At 31.9% G+C, this 17398-nt stretch overlaps 2 protein-coding genes across 3 annotated transcripts; one reads left to right on the top strand and one right to left on the bottom strand.

Annotated features, from left to right (window-relative positions):
- The first annotated feature begins 5134 nt into the window (after positions 1–5134).
- LOC122609392 (putative tRNA pseudouridine synthase) lies at positions 5135–10769 on the top strand. Of its 2 annotated transcripts, XM_043782440.1 has the most exons (9): positions 5135–5556; positions 7043–7155; positions 7246–7394; positions 7788–7932; positions 8346–8765; positions 9323–9379; positions 9479–9752; positions 10192–10250; positions 10343–10769. In XM_043782440.1, exons 1-7 carry the CDS (start codon positions 5271–5273, stop codon positions 9749–9751), a joined length of 1443 nt encoding a protein of 480 aa, XP_043638375.1. In that variant the 5' UTR covers positions 5135–5270; the 3' UTR covers position 9752; positions 10192–10250; positions 10343–10769. The 2 variants fall into 2 exon arrangements, with proteins under 2 accessions (XP_043638375.1, XP_043638374.1); XM_043782439.1 differs by having other exon boundaries at positions 9323–9752.
- A 4934-nt stretch (positions 10770–15703) lies between these two features.
- LOC122609286 lies at positions 15704–16516 on the bottom strand. Its single transcript, XM_043782340.1, has 2 exons — positions 16321–16516; positions 15704–16227 (listed from the first exon to the last, which is right to left on the bottom strand). The coding sequence occupies exons 1-2, from the start codon at positions 16514–16516 to the stop codon at positions 15704–15706; spliced, it is 720 nt and encodes a 239-aa protein (XP_043638275.1).
- Between the last annotated feature and the right edge of the window lie 882 nt (positions 16517–17398).

The following is a 17398-nucleotide window of genomic DNA, read 5'->3' as shown; positions in this document are numbered from 1 at the left end:
ATTTTAAAAAAAATTAATGACTTAAAATGCATAGAAAAGTCTTATTTAGCACTAAAAAAAACAAATATACCTCATAATTTTCATCACAAATTTGATAGGTTGTTCTTTGTATAAGATTTGAAATTTGTTGATCATTCATTTTAACTCCAATAGCACCAGTGGCATCTACAATCCTAACTTGCACATTAAATCTACCCAAAACAAAAAAAAAACAGAGATACAATTTTACCACACAACTTAATGATTATAGAGTTTTAATATAAAATATAAATATATACCTAGGATTGATGAGAACTCCTTCCTTGTTACGTGAACAACAAATCCACATTTTGTTGTCCCTTAAAACATCAATAATGTCGACTGCATCCATGTAGAGATTGGTCAACTTAACTTCTTGAGAACAGTTCACACATTCCATTGAATACCATAACTGGTCGGTTGGAATAAAACCGATTGTTGCAACAACAACCACTTTATCAAACTGTCAAAATGAAAATGTTTATACATTAGAATGTTAAAAAGCTAGTTATAAATTCGAAAGAAAGTTATGTTAAAAAGTAATCTAATCAAAAAATAAAAATTCACATACAATGAATATTTACATGTTCGTCTATCAGGATCATCTCAATACTACTTATGTTATTAACATCTCCATATAGAGGTTGCTTCCATAGCCGCAAATTCTAACCGTTATCGTACATGGCTTATTATTTGGACGCAAATTTCTAATTGAAATATGGTTTAGTGAAGCCATGCTAAAATTGATCTGTTATGTGTTTACGTTTTGAAATGCCTTGAAACTGAATGGAAGTGGCCTTATATAGACATAGACATGCAAGGAAGTAACTGCCACAAGCAATACACGAATGGTTACATATTCAAATTTTCGAAAATTTGAACTTCTTGAAAGCATAACTAATTCGTTTTCGAAAATTTGAACTTCTTATAAAAGTAACTAATCCGTAAACCTTCCAAGGAGCAATATTGTAATGATTTTTGGGTTTTCTTGCATTTTTAAGCATGCCACATAGGCGATTACTAACAAATTTTGAAGTGAGATTTATATAATGTAGGGATATTGTTTGATTTTATGATTGTTTGTATTTGTTATGTGATACACTTATATCTTTATATTTTTAGTTATGATAATGAGTAATTAATTAATTAACCCAACAAGCCCAAAAATATGGACAATCCCCTTTCTCTTTTTTTCAACTAATATACTTAAAAAACTTGACAGAAAAATTTATAAACAAACCAAAATTAAATAAAACCCGTTAAGTTAATCAGATCTTTGCTTAAAAAAATTGTCATCAAACCAACAACCAGAGTTATAAAAAGTTAATCGCTATCTTAATTGATCAAAAAAAGATAAACAACATATCTAATAACAACCTTTTTCAATTCGGATGCATGGAATCAAAGGAGAACATGGAGCCTAAATTTTTGATGCAAAGAAAAATGCATTAAAATGTATTTTGGTTCATTTCCTGCATCATGGGTCTCCTTTATTTACTATAGGGGGCCCATGAGGGCATTTATTTTGTACTCTTTTACTTTCAGTAATGTATTCCTAGGCTCGTTCTTTAATCCAAAAAAAAACCCTCAAAAAGAGCATGTAGCAATAATAACTTATTATGGTCATATTTTTTATAAAAAGAAAATAGAGATGCAGCTAGAATTGAACCACAAAACAGTTAAAAAAAAATCTAAACGACAATTTCATTTATATATAATATATATATTAGATAAATACTCGTGCGATGAGACGGCGAGATGATGGCGGTGACGGGTAGAGGTTGTGGCGACTAGTTGCGGCGAGTAGTGTAAATTATTGATGTAAAAGGATAAAGTAATTATTTTATGAGAAAATGTCACAAATGGTCCATGTGGTTTGTCATATTCGCATTTTGCCCCCTGTATTTTTTTTCGTTACCAATGGTCCCTTGATTTTTCATTTTCATTGCCAACAGTCCCCTGACACTAACTTCTGTTAAATTTAACCGTTAAACTACTCATGTGCATATCATGTGAGGGCACTTTAGTCAATTTCATAATCACATGGACTATTTGTAATAACATCTTCAATCATATACATCATTATCATCTTCATAGTCATCATTAAGAACATCCTCAGAAACCCTATGTAACACCCCAATATTTTAAGATAAAAGAAAATTAACCCTTTTCATAGTTTTGGCATTAAATTAATTTCCTAGTATTTTGTTTTAAGATAAGGGGTTAATTTAGTTGAAACTTTAGTGGCTAGCGGGTATTAAACCCATTAAAATTGAAATGGGACGTGGCCTTCAGGGAAGAAAAGTCAGCCACTTAGTCTTATGACTCATGTTTTTCCCACTCATTCTTTCAACCTACTTCTTACTAATTCATCTCTCAATCCATCAAAATTCATGCAATTAAGGTTTCAAAACTCAAATTAAAGAATTTCAATCCTGGAACGATAACAACAATCACCATCAATTGAATAAGAAATTGAAAATTTGAGGGTTGTATGGAGGGGTGGTGGCTGAAATTTTAAGAAGAAAATGGGGGAAGAATTGTGATTGAAAGCCCTAACTCTTGTCTCTCATTCTTGAGGTATTAATTTTCTATAACCCTAGTTCTATTTTGTTATTGAAAATTAGGATTCTTAATTCTAGAATTTGGGGATTTTTGTTATTGATATGTTCAAGTAGAACCCTAACTAAATTTGATTGATAAATGGATATTTTGATTGAAAGAGATGTTGTTAATGAAAGTCCCCCTTGGTAAGAATCTTATATCTTGTGGTGTTTGGCTAGAAATTATGAAATAAAGCTCTTTTATGAGAATTTGAATTGATGGAAAAATGTTGAGTGGCCAAACACCATAGTGTTAGAATCGATGAATGCAAGTAGTTTCATGTAAGGCAATTGAGTCATGGAACTCATAGATGGTATGTGTTTATTCTTGTATAGGTATTGAAGATTGAATTGTTGAATTTGTAGCCTTATTGTGTCAAGTAGCCAAGTTTGAGGTGAGTGTATATGCATATAATCATGTTCTTGTTATTTGAGGTCATAGGTGGGTAAATTCCTACTAGTCATATTGTATGTAAGAGCTAGTAGGTGGGTAAATTCCAAATAGCCAAATTATCCATGGCCATGTTGAAAAATGAATGTATGTTGTTTGAATTGTATGAAAAGGCTAGCTTGCTAGGCTTATATGGTGCTTGATGCACAAAGTTGAATGACATGATTGATTGTATGCATAGCTTAGCATTTTAGTGTTTAACTATCTTATAGGAGTTGGTAGTAGCAAGAGCAAGGAGGTTATAGAGTGACGTTCAAGTGAAGTCTTTTGCCATCTCAAAGGTTGACATCTTGGGTAATTTGGGTAGAACATCCCTTTGGTACCTTTTGGCTCTTGATACATGTTATTTTTGGTTAAACAGGTCTATTTTGGTATAAAACCTGTGATAAGGTCAAGTTTTTAGCTATTTGGATTGTATATGGTATTGTAAGCATCTAGTAGGTCAATGACTCGGGTAAGCGACCCGTTTCGTTGTACATTGATTCTTTTGGTCGAACAATGGTTGTAATTATCATATATCATGTCAAATACTTGTTTGAAATCTGAAATGTAGTGTTATGAAGCTTAGAATTGTGTTTGAAAAGATTACAAGTTGAGTCAAGTGTCAAATTGGGTCTTTTTGTTGTTCAGCCCAAATATGTGGCACGTACAGAAAATGTATGTGACACATTTTAGGTTCTGTTCGAATTTGCGTCATTTGTGTGGCACATACACTATGGATGTGGCACATGGAAAACTGAAAGTCAGGATATGTGGCACATGAAATTTGGCATGTGGCACATATTTGCTTCTGTTCTGGTTTTAACTCAAAAATGTGGCACATGTATATAAGCATGTGGCACACCTGGGTAAAAAAAAAAAATCTTATAACTTTTATATTATCATACACGGAGTTTGGTTGTTACACCCTAGAATAATATAACCTAAAATTTTAATTTTTAGTACTTGTAATATAAACCTAACCTAGCTAGTAATTCATAATTGATACATAAACCATTCAAATTTGTCAAGCATAATCACAGATGGTCGAGCCTACCTCGTATGGGGTTATATTATATACCACAAGCCCGATTCAATCTATCCAAAGCATTTAAATAATGTATATATATCTTTACCCTCAATCTCATACCCACCTGAAAGGCTGAAACCCCCTTTTCTGCCAATAGAGAATCCATATGCACACCCAATGATGTCAAATCTGGACATGTTCTTGTTGACATAGTTAATGGAATTTTCATCATCATCATCGAATTCAATTATTTCGAAATACAGTCTTGATTTTTCATTTTATTTTGTTGATTGTGATTTTTATTATTCTTGAAATTAGACCCACCTCCATGGCTCCATCATGATGATGCTTACTAGTGGTGGTCCTGGTGGATGATGTGGTAGTAGTTGTTGTGGTTATCGGGGGTGGGTGGGTGGTTGACCACGGTGGCAAGAGCCAAGAGCGGTGGTGGTAGTTGTTGATGGTATACTACTGTCAGATGTACTGACTTTAGTGGTTGAAAAACAACCCTATTTTTGTATCATCAAGATTGAATCTTTGATATGGGTTTTGTATCATTTGATGCGGGTTGAAAAAAGCCCCACTTTTATATATAATCCATGTGTATTACATATACATATCATGTGATTATATAAATATAAATAGAGATATATAGGTATTGGGGATATAGAGTTATATTTTTAAATTGAATTTAGAGTTGGTTACGAGTGGGTTAATTGTGTCGTAGATGAAGTAAACAGATTATGATAGTCACAGATGAGTACTTAACTACACATGTGTAATATTTATATGGTAGAAGTTTTATTTTGTAGACATCAAGTAAAAGTGTAAACTATATCTACCCATTCATAAGAGAGTTTATACTAAAGATAATAATAACTTCTTTTGATTAATTTTAGCTACTTCATTTTTTTTTTTTTCAATTTCCCGATTTTACATTATATTTATCAGTATATATTGAACATAATTTAAAAACCTTTTAACTTATTATCAAACACACATCTAATCTAATATTTGATACTATAATTTTTTATGGTGTTGGTGTCACAAAATAATACTCTGTTTGTGATGAGTTTAGACCCGGGCACAAACCATCTTCCTATAGGGTGAGGATTGAGGAAAGCTTTAGCCAAGCCGTATATTCTTGAAAATCCGTTAACATATCACCACCAACCGTTAACACCCCCATATGTCTGCCTTCATTCCCATTCCTATTTTCACACTCTCATTCCCTCCTTTAATTCTTTACAACCAAACACCCCCAAAAATCTTTATTTCAAACCCTAATAATAAATTCAAAACAAATTCTACCAGAGTTGTTTCTTGTTCATCGTTTTCTCAGTCTCAAGAAACCCTAGCTCCTTTACAGGTTGAACATTCTGTAAATAGTAATACTAGTGGTAAAAAATGGGAAGGTTTCCGGAAAAGGAAGGTGTTAATGCGTGTCGGCTATGCCGGTTATCTCGATTACCGAGGTAAAATGTTAAAAATTCAGCAATGTAGACAAATATATAAACTTATATGTAGTATTTAGTATACTCTTTAGGTTATTAAGTGTTGGCTATCAAAATTAAGAGCTTTAATTTAGATAATTAAAAATCTGTATTTCGATAATGTCTATCTAATAATATATGTGACAATTCGGTTCAAGAAACTCAAAATTAATCATAACCTGGACAGGCGCAACGTGTGTTCGTGTACCTAAACCAGTTATAACATGGGTGTCTGGGGGCGTGTTCTTTGATTATAAGATGGTAGGTTATACGCCGTAGAAATAAGCACCAATGTTGTGGAAAACTGCGATTTTAGTTCAAAATTAGCTAGATTGCAGTTGTAGCTTTTGGTTACTGGACACTCAAAAGTGTGTTTAGCTGGTTGGCCCATACATCTATACTGAACCCATACGTGACCCACTTATCTATACACAACATAAACATGACAGGTTTTTATCTGGTCAAGCCATTGCATTTATGACATCAACCCATTTAATTTCATGTAAAATCAAGTCATGTCGAGAAATGCCAGTTTAAGTTGACTACATAGGAAAAGTGAGGGTGATAATTTTCCAAATAAAGGGGAAACAGATTCAGTTCGGATTCAGTTTAAGTGGAACCATAAGGAAAGAGAAGGGCTAATTATCTGGTCCTTAGTGTGGGTATCTAGCTACTGGTGACGTGGTCGATCTCTACCGGACGATGAAGAGGCATGCCGCTGAGTCCAATTACCAATGCTTATCAAAAAAAAAAGCTAGTTACAACAAAAAGTTAGAGTGCATTGTGAAAATTACAGAAGTATCATGTGATTTTCCAATAGAAAAAGGTAAAACTATCTTCAAATCAACTTATGCAGTTTGACTGACTAAAGGATCACATTAGAGTAAAGCAACTTAGTATGGTAATAAAACATTTAGAGGGTAATGAGCTAGAAGTGTCTATTTTGATTTTGTGTAGTAAAAGATATCCCTCAGTAAAAAATGAATTTAAGTAAGTTCCTCAAAGGTGAATGGAAAGTTAAAGGTTGCTATTTTTGGTTTGAGAAAAGGCTTGCTTGAATTTGATCTGTTTTCTAATTAGTTTTAAAATTCACGCTTGAGTATATAGGAGGATTAATTTTTTTGGTATTCTTTTGGCTAATCTATCTTAATAATTTGATTTTAGCATTTGTTCAAATAATATTACTATCATGAAAGGTAAAATGTTCACCCGATCATATAAATCACACATGACGATGTTTTCAAACTACATATGATTAATATACGTGTGATTTAGTACCAAGTGATTAGAATCAATCTGAGCCATCCATTTTTTGATCTAAGGTCTCAACCTTTTTAGGGGTCTTAAATGAACCCCTTTCAAGTTATGTTATTCCTTGACAATAATATAATCGCAATAACAATTTCTTATGTTATGCATTCGACTAGAATTAGAAACAAGATATAACATTCTATTTTGTGTCATATAGCAATAGAGAAAGAGTTGGAAATAGCCATTTACAGAGCGGGTGGAATTCGTGACAGTAACTTTGGAGATTTGAAAAAGATAACTTGGGCCACGAGTAGCCAAATAGATGATGAAGTAAGTTTAAACAAAATTTTACAACCCAGATATTTTGTTTTCAGCCCTTTTATCTCCACTATCAATCTAATCATTTATAGTTTATTCTAGGTTCATTCTTTATCAACCATGATATCGTTTAAATTGGAAATACCTGAGAATGCTTGGATTGATGACCCAAATGGGATAGCACTTGTGGATATTGTCAATACGTATCTTCCTATAAATATTAAAGTTTTCAGCATTCTACCTTCACAAAAGTAAGAAATAAGTTACTTCGGATGATACGAATTTTCTATTTATTTTGTACATTTATTGATGCAGATTTATTCCTCTTTTTTTTTGTGTGTGGTGAATCGAATGCATGTCTCTAGGATAGTTGAACCGAAGAGACTCACCATAAATTTGAAAAGCATATTTGCTATGTCTAATGACATTTATATAGTTTATTGGACAAAATAAATTATAAAATAACCATTTAACTGAATACTCATGTTACCCTATCAAGTGTCTTTCCGTTCGAGTAGTTTGAGTGATGATGTTTCCTATGTAGTGCTTCTTGACCATATTGGCTTGCCTTTAAAATCTCTCATATAAATCTTATTATTCTCTTCATATCAGCTAATTAGATCTTTTGGTCACTATGTTTTCAGGAGTTTTAATGCTAAAGAAGAATGTAATATGCGGAAATATGGTTACCTCCTTCCTTTGGAAGTCATTGGGATCACTAGTAACTTCAATGAAGCTGAAATAGAACACCACTTATCAGTCTTCAATGATATACTTTGTTTTTTTGAGGTATACTTTGAATATTTAGTTCAGTATGTTATTCCCCTTGAACTTTTATTTGTTTACACAATTAGTAATTTGGCGCTTTTCTTGTGTATATACAACTTGTTCATTGAAGACATGATTATGTATTGTTTTTGTTGGCTCATGTTTTCTTTTTGTACTTGATCGGTAGTGTTTGGATTTGCGACCTTAAACTGAATGTCTATTATTGCGACTTGCAGCAGCAATTGTTAATTTTTTAGGGGTAAAAGGCAAAAAGCCCAGTAAATACTGAAATGGTTCATTATAAATTTTGAATAAGCAGATTTTTCTTCTCATATCTGAATTTTAGTTTTTCTAAATTACATATATTGGTTAGTCTGTAAGTGATGTCATAGTTTGACCATTTATTGAGTTTGACTTTATATGCGTTATTTCAGGGAAAACATCCTTTCCATAACTATACAATCCCATCCGAGTATCATGCACAACAGTCTCCTGACAATGAGATTGATGAAAGTAATGGAGAAGAATCAGTGGAACCGGAGTATGGTGAATGTGATGGAGAAGAAGTTCACAGGACATATGAAATGGTCATGGAATACCTCAATGAAGAAAGCACCTCATTAAGATGCACCGACTCCGATAAAAATCTAGTTGACGAATCTGATGCAAATAACGATAGTTTAAATGATTTGATAATCTTCGCAAAATGGTTGCATGAACCTGATGAGAATGACCGCATAACTGATATCCATTTCAGAAGAATTTTCCAGTGTTCATGTGGAAAGCCGAAACATTCGAATGGAGTAAGTTATGTTGAGATCTCTATATGTGGGGAGTCTTTCATGCCATATCAAGTAAGTCTGTCTAAACTGTGACCTAGCTAGCTAGATAATATACCGATCCAAACTTTCCTTTCATTATTTTGTGGTCACATAACAGACTTCAGACCCAACTGATCTTGATTTTGAATGTGTGGTTAATTAGGGTTCCAAAATTCATATAACTTGTTTTGTGCTAGTTGCAACAAAACTTATTATTTACAGGAATTTTTATTATATTATTCACATTTCTGCTTATTAATATTGATACAGTTTATATAAAATAAATAAATATTAATGATGTCCAGTTTGGTTAGTAGCTCATTAGTTACTTAAACAATTAGAATTTGACACTTACTACTGATGATTTGACCACGTATTTAAACAGAATAGAAGCACATCCAAACACTACTACTACATGCAAGATTTTCTATGACAATTGAGTTTATTATTCCGATTATTCAATATCACATAATCAGTCTCGAGCAAACACATCCAAACACTGCCTTACTATTATTATTACTCAACCTAGGAACAAGTTAAAATTTGACGGATGTTTCACAATTAGGTTTCATAACATGGTACTTGATCAGATCCGCAAAATGGTGGGATCAGCAGTGGCAGCGAAGCGTGGACTACTCCCAAGAGATGTAATTCCCCTATCACTTAACAAATTTACACGTTTTGTCCTGCCTGCTGCTCCATCTGAAATGTTATTTTTAAGATGGAACCATTTCATTTTGGAAAAGGAGTCTGGAAAATCTATAAGGCCTGAAATTCTGGCAGCAGTTGAATCAGAAGAAATACTAAAGGATGTTGAAGATTTCTATGAATTAATCATGTTGCCTCAGCTTTCAGAATTTTTGGACCCTTTGAAATCTCCTTGGAAGGAGTGGGTCGAGTTATTAGATGAAAACACGAGAATTCCAGATTCTCAGTTGGGTGAAGTCAGGAATGCATGGGTTACATGGGAGGAAAATTTCTGGGTCAAGACTGATGCTGCGTTATACTATTCTGGTTGAGGTATGTTACAACAGTTGAATCTTCACATTTCTTTAATATTTTGGCTTTAAGCCTCTAACCGATTAAATTAAACCAAGATCTGTTGCAACATCTCAAGAAATGCTAGAGCCTAGAGTCAGGCAAGTTTTTTTTTTGAGGCGGGATAGGGGAAAGGTTAGCTTATGGGTCAAACCAGGTTCAGACAGTTTTTGATAATGATTGAAAAGATCCACGTCAGATTTGGAGTTCAGTTGACACAAAACATTCTTTGTCCAAATTTGTTAATGTTTTCTTTCTAAACACTAGTTTTAAATATGATTTATTAGTTTATATTTTTTTAGGCTTTTAGCAATTTAAATTTTGTGAGCAGAAGGATGTATGAGGTTACATCATACACTTTGGACGGCAATTAACCCATTTGATCCATCTTTGGCTAAGTTTTTGCTTATACTTGTTACAGAAAAACATAACCAATAGAAATGTGTTGAAAGTGCCACCTCCATGAAACACCAATCTAAGGTTCTTTCTCTAAGTATTTTCTTTTTATGATTTGTGATTTGACTATACATAAAAGTGATTTCATAACTTACGGTAACATGTTGTTCCTTTAGATTAGGGGATCTGATGGGTTCTAATGGAAAAGACACGGATGTTGCTTTTATCCCAAGGTTCATCAACTATGCAACTGTTCACTTCAGCTCTGCTTAAATTATGAATGTTGCTTGATATGTAAGTTGGAAATGTGGAAATACATGAATATGTCCAAATGCCATAAAGTTAAGGTGATGAATCTGACAATCTGTTGTGTAGTCGTGTAGAGTTACGACTAAAATTTTTATTTCTCAAAACACCCCAACCAACAGCAAAAGTTTTGGTGGGTTGTACATGAGGTTCATGTGTTTATAACATGTTCATTTATCTACTTCGAAAAGAACTATGAGGATTAGTTTTGTTGGGTTTTTTTATTTAATATCTGTAAATATTATTCTTTTATCAAAATCCATTAATGTGCATTAAGTACATTATTTTTGTTACTCAGTTCATGTGTACATCCTTCTTAGTACTTGAACTTAATGCTCATAGCATAGTTTCTTTGAAGAAAACCTGGAAACTGCTATTTGTTATACGTACACATAAACATATACTTGTATCTCATATAACCCTCGCACATATTTATGGTTACACGTTAGACCACTTTCAACGATACTCTCTTCACTGTTGTGCCAATTTCAAAACTGACGCATCTCTGCCTTTCTTTGTCATGTTATTTTACACAAGCACACGCATACATATAGATATACAAACAAGTATCGCTTGCCCTTCTCCTAACCCGACATTCCACTAATGAGTCTCAATCGAAGTGGTAATGCGAAGTGGTAGTCCAAATGGTTTGGGAAACCAAAGTCTTTAGTTTGAGTTTTTTTTCTTTTTTTTTTTCTTTTCAATCTTACATTTTCTTTGGGATCTTTTTACGTTTCTAACTTTGATTAATTAATTAATTTAGGTTCAAAAATTCATTCATCTCCCAATAAATATAAAACAACTCCTTAAATTCAATCTTAAAAAAATAATAACCCTTGGATGAGAAGCAAAATTGAATTTTAGCCTTTGGATTATTTGCTTGCATCATATTTCTTTTTTAGATTTATTCCCTAAATTACTAAATTACTAAATATTAAACACTTAAGTAACTCATATCAAATTAAGAACTTTGAACAATTATGAATTAGATGATACAATGTTTTACGTCCAGCAATACCTTTAAATTATCATTATAAATACTTTATATGCTATAATTTTAGGAATTAAGATTTTTTGGTTGATATAAAAAATAAGTTACCAATTAATTTTTGTAATTAATTTAATCCAATAATTCATTATTAAGTATTGTAACCTGCATATAAAAATATTGACAAGAATAAATATAATAATAATATATAATTTATAATAAATCAGTAAATTTTTGTTTTAAAAAACCTCAATGTATCATATTGTCGGTTAATAATAGTAATAATAATAATGATAAATACATAAGATGTTGTAATCCAACGGTTTTTTTTTAAACTGAATTTTGTTCGTGTCACGATTCGACAACGGGATGTCTAGCATACATTGTCTAAACTGGCCCCGCGTTAGGGATCTCTCTCGAAGTAGGATTGTCTATTTCAAATAACCGATGCACGAAGATTAATACGGGTAAACCCTACCTCCTCATACTTGAACCTAGGAATACCCAAGCCAAGCCCTCATAAAGGAACTTAATTTTTTATGTCCTTCTCAAGGATTGAGCACAAAACCTCTTGCAAAGAGGGATGATCTTTCAATTTTAATAGAAATAAATACATTGTGAATTAATGTCAATATGTAATCCTACAAGTAATTGGTCAACTTCTTACAAGAATTTGTATTTTAGATATTATCTCTTGCATTACATTAGATGTTTGACAAATTTACAAACTGAACTACCTTTTTCTTTTTAAGGAAGATATTAAAACTTGTTGCACATATTATTATCTTTTTAATGGTGTTTAATGAATATATTTGTCATATAGATTTTTATTTCAATTAGTTAATATATTCCACAATCATAATGATTTGCTATCTGTTTTTTACAATATTCTTTTCATCACACATAAACTTTTTATTATATAAAGAGTTATATATTAATTCATAAATAATCATATAAATACTTATACGTGAATTCCATTAAGTTTTTTCTTAATTCTATCTCCTAATTTTTTCAAATGTTATTATCTTATGTATGATTAAGTTGATTTTTAGATTGATTTTTAGGCTGATAAATCATTTTTTTTTATATAGAATTTTAGGTTGATTTATCATTTAACTATGAAAAATGATTAATCAACCTAACTCATTAACCTAAAAACCAATCTAAATCTTAAAAATTGACACGTTCACAAAGGGTGTGCAAAAACATGAAAATGAAATAAATTTTTGTTTGGTAAAAAAAAGACACGGAAGACATGGAGATATAAAATTCTTCCGGAAATAGATTACTTCAAGTTTTGATTTTCATACTATTTTGAAAGCAATGAGTTTCATTCAAAGAATCTATGCGTGTTTACATATTGAAAAACAATGTGACTTTGAGCAAAAAAAGATATGAGTATGAAAGTCACGTGTTTTGTAAATTTCCATTCAAATTTGAAAAAATCATTTCATCTTATATTCCTCTTTCATATTTTTTTTGAGAAATATTTTTTTCTTTCAAATTCTACATCTCCATTTTATCAAAAAATGGGTATAAATATGAAGGTCACATACTCACATTACACTCTTTGATTAAATTGATATAACCTTATTTTGGGTCATTCTTTATTTTAGTATTTTTGTTTCATTTATAAACTAAATAAAATAAATGTGAGTTTAAATTAACTCAATGTTGTGTAGTCTTCAAAATGGCATCATCTTATTGTTGAGTTGATTTTCATTTTTTTATGTTAATTTATCATTATCTTTTATTTATAGTTATACATCTCTAAATATATATAAAAGAGAAACCTTAATTCCAAAATAGAGAAGTTTAGACCTTTGGAAAAAGTTCAACTTTTAATTATAATCATTAGATCAAAATGATGATGTCATATACCTTTTTTAACTTTTTTAGATTTAGTTTTTATGTAATAAAGTAAATAATTATTATTTCCTTAAATAAATTTGTAGACATTATTAATTAATACTATTTAATGATATAATTATGGAAACTAATATTTTTTAAATTTTATATCATTTTTCATCTTTAAAAACAATTTTTGACTTTTTTTTTAAATTTTCATTTTAATCGGTGTGATACACAATTGACATAACTTTTCAATGATTACTCAACGATTTTTGAGTTAATGAGGAATTGAAAAAAAAAACAAAAACGAAATCCATAATAAACTATCACAATTATGTATCAGAAAAATAGTTGTATGAAAATCGTAAAGATATCATGCATAAGTTTAAGTTAGATTAGCACAATATGTGATGTATAGATTGATAATTAAATTGGTTAGTAAATTTTGTAAATAACTAAATTATTCGATCAAAGTGTCAAAGCACAAGTATAATGACAATACAGACATATTCGGAGGAATGAAAGACATCCAATCAAACAGAAACATTACTTAGCGAGACTTCTAATAGATGATGTATCCATTTTCCAACCGGCCGATCACTGTTAACCAGAATCTCAACGACCATCAATCTAACTTCATGTTTTTTTACTGGTTCAATTTTTACCCAGTATAACTTGTCATTAATTATATATATATATATATATATTCCTCGCGTATTACGCTGGGTTATAATCTAGTTATATATATAGTAAGGAGAAATAAGATATGTTGCTAGCAGCCTAGCAACATGATTGTTACTCTTACAGATCATTTAAACAAGTGATATGTTGTTTCTGTTTAATAGATTTTGAAGTTGTCAATGAAAAAAATAGTCGAAGCATCTAACTATGTGCTCCAATTATAATTTTTTTCAGCATTCACTTCTTCAAACTTAATTATCGGATACATCTGTATATAATTCATATCTTTAGTAATGGAATTAATCATATAGGTGATCATGTTATTTGTCACATCGTTGACACCAACTTTACAATCATCAAATTTAACAAAGATATATAATAAGCGAAATATACAATAGTAATTGACCAAGTGTTCGAATAGGTAAAAACACGATGTCAGTTCCAACTACATCATGAACCCAAGCATCTTATATTTGTTGGGTTATATAACTATTTAACACATCAAATCACAAAACATGCAACGGAATATAAAATCTATGTAGTTAATTAATTAACCAAGATAGAAAACGTGTACCTTAAATTGGAGAGAGTAAAGCAAGAAACCTTTATAATAAGGTTTAAATTAAACCTTTCTACGATCGCACACACAACGTTGGAATGTATGTATGCTAATACCTTGATCACGAACTCACAAACCCGGTTGTGTTTTTCCTTATGTTGAAGTCGAAACCCAAAATTATTCCACATTCAAATCAAACTATTGATCAATGAAGTCAAAACCAAATTTGCAAGATTGGTTTTTCCTTTTTTATTGTTTTGTTCTACCGAAACCAAAGAAGGAAAAGAGGAGGATTTTTCTTGTGTGTATTGATATCTAAACCCTTTGAATTAAGCCCTATATATATAGGGATATATTTAGGGTTTAATGATTTGGTGACCAAGTTAATCAAGGCCCCAAAAGCCCTTTCAAAACCGGCCCCCTTAATTAGGAAACTTCTAGAATCTCCTAATTACAAATCAAGTCCTCCTTTAACTAACGCCGTTAACTAGTAACCGTTAGTTTTTCGTGATCTAATTAATCAATAAATTACATTTAATATATTAATTAATTATAGTTACATTCGTGTTGAACGTGTGACCCTGTAGGCTTATATACTTTTCGGACATACGTTCATTTTACGTGATCATATACTAACAATATTAGTTGGGATAAACCTTTCTTTTGCAGGGGCCTTTGTGTCGGTCAATGATCGACCCGGATTCAAAAACATTACGAATACGCCATATAAACCAAATATACAAAACATCCCAAAACAAAAGGACCGCAAACCTAAGCTCGAAACGCTACTCGTTTAATTTTAGACTAAGAGGAGTGGGAAGAAGGGTAGGAGGGGGCGACTTGTGCCATGTGGCATGGAGGGTAAAAAGAGTTGCCCCTCAAAAAAGGTGGAAATGTGTGGGTTTTTAAGTAAGGGGCGACTTGTGCCATGTGACACTTTCAATGATTGGTTTTAATGATTGATTTTATTTTTGTTTTAATTTTTTATGATTTTCATATTATTATAAAAATAACAAAATTTCTATAAATAGTAAAATAAAATACTAACCATTAAAATTAAAATCCAACACATACAAATTAAAACATAAAAACCATACATCAAACACATAAAAAAAATTATTCGATACACAAACACAAATAAATAACCATTAACTAATCATCATCGCTAAAGTAGTCATCGACTTCCAGTGGCATGTATGGTGGATGATTTCCCCTCTTGTTTTCCCAAAGATGATCTACCAAATCCGCTAAAAGCATGTTGTGGGTTTGGCTATTTCGTACGACTTGTGAATTCGCGATCTGTTGCTCCATTGAAGTTTGTTGTTCCCAATACGCTGGGTCTAGTGTCGGGTCTTCATCGTTGAAGTCTTGACAAAAAGCTTTATCTTCATTCTCCAATATCATGTTGTGTAGAGTGATACACGCGTATATCACGTCATGCATCCTCTGCTTGTCCCAAAACCGTGAGGGAAAACTAACATGTTTCCAACGCTTTTTAAGAACCCTGAACGCTCTCTCGATATCCTTTCGCGTCGATTCTTGTTTTTTCTTAAAGTATTTTCTCTTTTCGTCAATCGAGTCAGTAAAAGTCTTCACAAAGGTGGAATACTCAGGGTAGATGCCATCTGTCAAGTAGTATCCGGCTTTGTAGTAGTTGTTGTTTGCATAAAAACCCACTGTAAATTAAACAAAAGCTATTATTAGTTAACAAAAGCATATATAATATATTACTACATATTATATACTTAAACGTTAAGTACGTAATTAACCTATAGGTGCCAAGCCAGATATAATTTCTTCCAAGACTGGGGATGCCTCAAACACGTTGATGTCATTGTTGGACCCCTGCTGACCAAAATATGCATTCCAAATCCACAAGTCAGTAGATGCAACCGCCTGAAGCATCAATGATGGTCTACCAACATCCCCTCTGGTGTGCGAACCGCGCCATGCGGTTGGACACATCTCCCATGGCCGGTGCATGCAATCAATACTACCGATCATACCAGGGAAACCATGAAGCTGCTCATGCACATCGTATATTCACTCAAGATCCATAGATGTAGGTCTCCGTAGGTATGTCGGTCCATACAATTCATTTATACCTATTTAAATTATTTATAAATACGTAAAATTAATATATAACTATATAAATGTAAAATTAACTATATAAATAATATGTACGTTACTAAATATTATATACCTAACTAAATAATATGTAACTATATATAATTTACGTAAGTATTTGATATATAACTATATAAATGTAAAATTAACTATATAAATAATATATACGTAAGTAAATATTATATACCTAACTAAATAATATGTAACTATATATAATGTAAGTAAGTAAATAAGATATAACTATATATAAAATGTACCTTTACAAAAATAAATTAGCGACTCCCGGGAAGTCCTAGCCGACATCTCCAAATGCTCGTCAAACAAGTCGACGCTACACCCATATGCTAATTGACGAAGCGCAGAGGTAGTCTTGTGTATCGGCATGAAACCCAGCTTCCCACGAGCATCCATTCTTTGTTGAAAATATGGATACCTTTCTTCCAAATCATTTGTAATTCTCAAAAATAGCCGCTTGCTCATACGATAGCGCCGTCTAAAATCTCTCGCGCCAAATACGGGTCGCTCGGCAAAGTAAAGGCGGACCAATCGCGCGTATGCCTCTTCACGTCGACGTTCCAGAACCGTTCTTCTTCTAGGCGAAAGTTGATCTTCCTCATCTTCTGTGGCTTGAATCATAGTAGTAACCGTCAAAGCAACGGTACTAAGAATAGCGTCGTCGAGATCGATTGAATCATCAGATGAAGAGGGTGATGGAGGATC

This window comes from Erigeron canadensis, chromosome 7, assembly GCF_010389155.1.
Source record: "Erigeron canadensis isolate Cc75 chromosome 7, C_canadensis_v1, whole genome shotgun sequence".
NCBI lineage: Eukaryota > Viridiplantae > Streptophyta > Magnoliopsida > Asterales > Asteraceae > Erigeron > Erigeron canadensis.
The sequence above is the reverse complement of the archived record's forward strand: the minus strand, read 5'-3'. Positions and strand labels throughout refer to the sequence as shown.

Excerpts from the sequence above, each read along its gene's own strand:
- LOC122609392 (XM_043782439.1), top strand. The coding sequence starts at position 5,271 with ATGTCTGCCTTCATTCCCATTCCTATTTTCACACTCTCATTCCCTCCT. Across the intron at positions 7,156-7,245 it reads GTAGCCAAATAGATGATGAA|GTTCATTCTTTATCAACCAT; the intron begins GTAAGTTTAAAC and ends AGTTTATTCTAG. Across the intron at positions 7,933-8,345 it reads ATATACTTTGTTTTTTTGAG|GGAAAACATCCTTTCCATAA; the intron begins GTATACTTTGAA and ends GCGTTATTTCAG.
- LOC122609286 (XM_043782340.1), bottom strand. The coding sequence starts at position 16,516 with ATGTGTCCAACCGCATGGCGCGGTTCGCACACCAGAGGGGATGTTGGT. Across the intron at positions 16,228-16,320 it reads ATCTGGCTTGGCACCTATAG|TGGGTTTTTATGCAAACAAC; the intron begins GTTAATTACGTA and ends TTTAATTTACAG.